Genomic DNA, 6,609 nt, shown 5'->3' with positions numbered 1-6,609 from the left:
TCCTTCCTTCCTTCCTTCCTTCCTTCCTTCCTTCCTTCCTTCCTTCCCTCCCTCCCTCCCTCCCTCCCTCCCTCCCTCCTTCCTTCCTTCTTTCCTTTCCTTCCTCTTTTCTTCTTCAAGCTTGTTTGGAGGTTGTAGCAGGAGAGTACAGTGCTCATGTACCTTCAATGAAGACAGGCCCCTCTCCTCCCAGGCAAGGTCATCCTTTCCTCTAAGACCAGGGATGCACAGCTTTGGGATGGATGCAAGTGAAGTAGTCGGGGAGGAAGGGAACACCTACCTAGCCAGCCACATGGCTCCTCACATCCTGTTTTTGTTTTTGAGAAACTGTCTCACTAAAAAGCTTGCTATGTTGGAACTTGCTGTGTAGGTCAGGCTGGTCTTGAACCCATAAAGATTTGCCTGCTTCTGCCTCCTGAAAGCTGGAAATAAAGGTGTCCTCTACCATGAGGGCTCTTTTGACTCCTGAGTCCCAGTCTGGGGACTCCTAGTTGTGTAGCTTCCTAGCTGAGCAGGTACTGTTCATCACAGCTCTATCTAGTGGACAGATTGTGTATTTGGGGGACACTTGGATATGGCTCCTGTGTGTGGCAGCACCTCATGTGGCCAGAGAGGCCATTGGGAAAGCCTGGTCCTATGGTTACTTACCTGGACATTAGGCAGTACCCAGAGCTGAACAGGAAGTCCAGTCCCAGTGGCCTGGCTCTGGAGTCTCTGGGAATGTTCTGGGTATCTAGTCAGAGCCTCACTCCTGCTCCCTTTCTTTCTCATGCCCACTGGAGCAGAAACCCATATTCCTGGTCGATTGCTGGTCGCTGCTTTTTCCTCTGCCACACTGTTGTTGGCATTTGTGGGTGGCAGCCCATGGCCCACACGTGGAGCCTTTTGGTCATTTCCCTGCCCCAAGCATGTGTGTGGTTGGAAATTTGGGAGGGGCTTGTTGGCTCCTGTCCCCTTCTGCTCTGGGGCCTAGAATGCCCCTAGAACTTTTTCTTGTAGCAGACCTTTGTCCTATCCCTGCCCCTGTGGTATGTAGTGTTGCTTCTGGCTGCGGCCATATGGGAACCCAAACATCCTCGCCTTGCTCTCTGGGCACCTGCTGAGGTCTCTAGTTGAGGTCTTTTTATGAAATGAGAATTGGGGCACTTCTGGCCTGTCGTGTGCTGTTCTGGGAGCTGGCTGCTGGAGCTAGCGGGGCTCAGCCCCACCTACACCACTCAGCAGGCTCAAGGATCCTGTCTGTCTTCGGTGCTGCAGGAACCTTGAGAGGACTTTGTGCTACTCAGACCTGACTGTGTTTGGGGCTACCCCTGCTTCGGTCCTTTCCGATTCCACTGTGACGTGGAGGGAGCCGGGCACACCCCTCCCCTAGTTGCTATGGCTTCCACTCAGCAGTGTTTTAATTTTAGTGTTGACATTTTCAAGGCAGATTTAGAGATGCTGGCCGCAGTCTCAGTGGCCTGCGGGAGGAGGAGAAAGAGGTCATCATCCCTCCCAAGCTGCTGCCAAGACTGGTGGAGGGGCCGGGTGGGCCTGGGGACGCTACCATTCTGAGCAGCTCTCTTGTGCCATATGTGCTACCTCAGTGATGAAGGAAAGGTATATGGATAGGACGGATATGGGAGTGTGTAAACACCGCTGTGAGGAGGGACTTAAAGCAGCAGAAATGGCGCAAGTATCAAATCCAAGGTCAGAGGGGCCACGGGAGGAATTTTCCTGCCTCTTAGTTTGTAGTGGCTTCTGGGGACCTCTGGTGTTTCCTGGGTGTACACTCGGTACACACAGTCCACTCGGCACTGTGGTCCCTGACTCTGCAGTGGCTTTTCTCTGAGCCTTCGGACTTCCCTGTTCCTGTGAGGACCTGAGAGCCCACCTTGGATATGAGACATAAAAGGCTCATGTATTGGGCAGAGTGCAGGGAATCTTAGGAAAGAAGTGGGAAATAATAGTAAGATCTGGAGAGGACAGGAACCCCACAAGGAGAGCAACAGAACCAAAAAATCTGAGCACAGGGGTCTTTCCTGAGACTCATACTCCATCCAAGTACCATGCATGGAGATAACCTAGAACCCCTGCACAGATGTAGCCCATGGCAGTTCAATGGCCAAGTGGGTTCCATAGTAATGGGAACAGGGACTGCTTCTGACATGAACCGATTGGCCTGCTCTTTGATCACCTCCCCTTGAGTGGGGAGCAGCCTTACCAAGCCACAGAGGAAGATAATGCAGCCACTCCTGATGAGACCTAACAGACTAGGATCAGAAGGAAGAAAAAGAAACCCTCCCCTACCAGTGGACTAGGGGAGGGGCATGTGTGGAGAAGGGGAGGAAGGGAGGGATTGGGAAAGGAGGAGAGAGGGAACTAGAGGGGGGATACAAAATAAATAAAGTGTAATTAAAAATAAAATAAAATTAAAATTAAAAAAAAGGCTCACGTATTGAAAACTGGGTCCCTGATGCAAGAGCTGGGGCCTTTGGGGAGTGACTGGGTCCGGAAAGCTCTGCCCTCATCAATGAGTTAGTTCACTGATAGATTCAGAATTGGAATAGAATACTGTGGAGAGGGTGCTGGCTGGAGAAGCAGGTCGCTGGCTCTGTGTGGCTTTGAAGGGTCTATCTCGCCCTTGCCCTGCCTGTCTCCTCTCTGCTTTCCAGACCACAGTGAAATGATGTCTTACTTAGTGTCCTTGTGACCACAGTGTTTGACACATGGAGAGAGAAGACTGGGTCTGGCTCCCAGTTTGTTTCAGTCTCTGGTGGCCGGGAGGGGCAGAGCAAATCGTTATTATTGGTAATTAGGGAGCAGGCAAAGGAGGCTGTTCACATCCTGGTGGCCCAGGAAGCAGAGAGAGAGGTGGGGACCAGCCCACCCACCCCCAGCCCAGAGCTCTCAGAACCTCCCAAACTAGTGCTCCCAGATGGGGAGCCTTTTGAGGCTATTTTCCCCCTCCACCCACTGTAGCAGTGAGTAGCCCCTGTTGTCCTCCACCCCAGGCTCAAAGCAGCGGCTGCAGTTACCCCTGGACTCCAACCTCTAGAACCATAGGCCTCAGATATGTCTATCCTGCTTTTAAATTGGTTCAGGTGTTTGTCACAGAGTCTGGCCAAAAGCAGTGTGTGTTAATTAACTGAACACCTTGTGACAGATCTAATTGCAAATAGTCGCTTTCCTAGTTATCAGCGGTGGGGCTTGGGCACAGAAATAAACTAGGGTCAGCTCAGGCTATGGGTAGGGCTCTGGGCTGGGCTCTGCCTTGGAAAGATCCCAAAGAATGGGCAGGACAGGTGTGGCAGGAGAGGTGTGGTCTGAGTGCCTGCGGTGAGGTTGTGGAGACCCTCACTTACCCTGATGCCTGCCTTTTGCTTTTGAAGAGCATTCTCCTGCCTCCTGTCTGCCCCTGACTCCATGGGGCTGTGTGTAGGGAAGGCGGGCTGCACCCTGAGAATACAAATAGAGGGCACTCCATCAGTAGCTGGGACTGGGCCAGTCCACGACTGAGGAGGAAATGCCCCACGCTGCCCAGGGGATACTATTTGTAGACTGTTAGAGGGATGTGATTTAAAACTGAAACGAGTCCTGGTGCAGTCCGCCTTTCCCTTCTCCAGGGGCAACACTCTAATTGGTCCTTCAGCAGTGGTGCCGCCAGCTCCGCCTGTCTCCATTGTTTCTGTTCTTTATTTGTGAGACAAAGTCTTGTTATGTTGCCCAGGCTAGCCTTGAGCTACTGCTAATCCTCCTGCCTCCGCTTCCTGTGTGCTGGGATTACAGCCGCCATGTCTGGCTTTGTGCCCATCATTCTTTCTTTTTTTTTTTTTTTAAAGTTGCTGTGGAGCTGGAGAGATGATGCAGCAGTTAGGAGCACATGCTACTCTTCCGGAGGACCTGAGTTCAATTCTCAACACCTACATGGTGACTCAGAACCACCTATAACATCAGCTCTAGGGGCTCTCGCACCCAGTTCTGGCCTTCAAAGATACATGAATGCATGTGGCATACACTCATATAGACCCATAAGTAAAAGCCCTTAAATCATTCTTGCTTGTGTACAAAAGCTTTACATCTGCTGTATATGTGGGGTCATTTGTAGGAAAACTTGCTATGGTCTGACTCCCTCCCCTCCTGACCAGCTGTCACTGCTTCCTTCAGCCAGGGGTGGGCATCACCCCTTTCCTGAGTCTCCCCTTGGGAGCAGTGCTGGCTGGCTTGATCTTGGGCAGGTCTAGGCAAACACAGCTGCTGTCCAGGAGACATTGCTTCATCCCAGTCCTGCTCAGCCTCTGGCTCTTATAATCTTACGTCTTCCATGACGCTTCCTGAGCCTTTAGGGGAGGGAGCTAGCTGTCCCAGTTCTGGCTGAGCACTCCAGGCAGTAATCTTTTGTACTTTGACTAGTTGGGAGTTTCTTAGTGGAGATTCTGGAAGCCCAGTGGTATTGCCTTCACTGTCTGGGACTCCCTCATGCATGTTTTGTGCGCTGTTAAACCTCACGTTACTGCTGCTGTGTGCAGCTACTCTGCTGGCTTCTCACCTTGGTAGCAGGCAGGTTTGTTGCTGTATACCATTTTGCTTGGTGAAGGAGTGGCTTTGGAGGTGGGTGGGGTCAAGAGTGTTTGTCATTTGCTTCTGGCTCTTTCTTGAAGGTCCAACCAAACTGACTAAGTGTCCAAGAAAAGAGAAGTACTGGTTAGCATGTGCTGGGTGCAGCTGAGTACTGGTTAGCATGTGCTGGGTGCAGCTGAGTACTGGTTAGGATGTGCTGGGTGCAGCTGAGTACTGGTTAGCATGTGCTGGGTGCAGCTGAGTACTGGTTAGGATGTGCTGGGTGCCAGCTCTCAGTTACCTTTCTGGGCAGCAGTGTCCTGCATGCTTCCTGGCTCTTTATCTCCCTGCAGTCAGCTGAGGCATCACTGCTGTGACATCCGTCCAATTTATAGGTGAGGGACTGATTAAACCAGTTAATAACTTAGTGGCAACTGGTTATCTAGGTTATCCAGTTGCTCCGAGCTGGGGCCAGGCCTGATCTCTTGACTTACTCAACCTGCCAGCTGCTGTAAGATGGCTTCACAGATTCTAGGCATGAGCGTGCTGGTCTGGGACCTCACTTGGCATGTACCCATTACCTTTCGCCCAAGATAGTACATGTTACTAGTGACACGGATGTATGTATGGGATGTTGCCTGTGCTGCCAGGCACTTGTGATGACACCAGACTGTCTCATTGAGCCCTGAGGCTTTGTGCAGCCTCTGAGTGCCTTGCTGCCCACAGAAGTGGGACGTCTCTCTTCTGGAAGAATGAGTTAGTGTTTCCACTCTTCCTGACACTGACAGCTCCCAGCTCTTACCCATGGGTCCTGAGGATCTGCCACTACACAGGCAAGAGCCAGCAGACCTGTGTTCCCTTAGTGAGGAGGTCTTGAAGCTGTGACCACCTAATTTTCAGGACACCTACAACTACCCTATTCACTGGGCCTCCTGGACAAATTGTAGTGGAGGATTCATTCCTGGGGGCTCAGTATGTCTCCTATGCTCGCTCAGCTCAGCTGGAGACCTGGCCCATGGTGAGCCTGGCATGTGCTGTCTGAGGGACCCAAGCACTCCTCCACCTCCTTGCCTAGTGGTCTTGGGAAAAACCATTGGTCAGTCCTTTCAGGCAGGCTACGCCTCTCACTAAGGCACCTGTGGCCCCAAGAAGGGAAAGTGTCCTCTGCCTGCCTTGTGTCTCCTGTAAAGAGGCCTATGAAGCAAACCCTTTTGTGCCTGTCATATTAGCCTTGATGGACACACTATATTGAGAGTCGAGATTCGTGGAAAATCTTGTCTCTCCTGTGGGAGCCAAGCAGCCCTCTGGTGCACTTGCTTCTCTGGCTAGGGAGTTACTGTCACAGTGGTGCTTTCTCGAGGCTCATCTCACCTCTCTCACCTGCTGTAGGATCATGCGTCCAGATGATGCCAACGTGGCTGGCAATGTTCATGGAGGGACCATTCTGAAGATGATTGAGGAGGCAGGGGTCATCATCAGCACCCGGCACTGTAATAGCCAGAATGGGGTAAGTGCCTGGGCCTTGTTCTCATGTACTTGGATTATGCATGAGGTTCTGGATTCCATGGGGCCACAACAGTGTGGGCTCAGAAAAGTAGTTCGCACGGAGCCCAGATCTGCAGCGTTCCCTACCTTGTTCACCACTCTGGCTCTTCTGGAGGCCCTGACAATCAGCCCTACTTGGGAGTCCCTTGCAGTAAGGCTGGACTTTGGCCTCAGTGTGGGGGGTGGGAACGGAGCAGAGACTAAGCTGGGCAGCTGAAGGGTCCTTTCACCACCTTCCACTCTGAATCTCTCAGGAGCTGTGGCTGCCTGCACAGGGCCTGTCTTGACCTACCAGCTCCTCGGTTCTGATCAGAAGTACTCTGTGCCTGTGTGGACTGGCTGTCATGATGTTTTAAGAGCTGAAACGTGGGTGTCAGACTACCTGGGTCCCATTTCTGTCCTGACTGGACTCTGGAGGCTGTGGGCAAGTGCCTTGGCTTCCTGTGCCTTGGCTGCGGTGTGAGTGAGCATGAAGCCATGCAGGCCGGTGTGAGTGAGTGTGAAGCCCTGCAGGCCGGTGTGAGT

General features: G+C 52.2%; 1 protein-coding gene across 2 annotated transcripts in view; it reads left to right on the top strand.

Moving 5' to 3' along the window:
• Positions 1 to 6,609, top strand: part of Acot7 (acyl-CoA thioesterase 7) — an 88,805-nt gene that overhangs the window by 19,856 nt on the left and 62,340 nt on the right. For both annotated transcript variants that reach the window (XM_055615058.1, XM_055615057.1), the window contains exon 2: positions 5,929 to 6,046. In XM_055615058.1, coding sequence (XP_055471033.1) covers positions 5,929 to 6,046 — 118 coding nt within the window. The remainder of the gene's footprint in view (positions 1 to 5,928; positions 6,047 to 6,609) is intronic.

The sequence above is a fragment of the Psammomys obesus genome, unplaced genomic scaffold (assembly GCF_907164565.1).
Source record: "Psammomys obesus unplaced genomic scaffold, mPsaObe1.curated_primary_1811, whole genome shotgun sequence".
NCBI classification, from domain to species: domain Eukaryota; kingdom Metazoa; phylum Chordata; class Mammalia; order Rodentia; family Muridae; genus Psammomys; species Psammomys obesus.
Note: the sequence above shows the minus strand (reverse complement) of the source record. Positions and strands in the feature narration are given on the sequence as shown.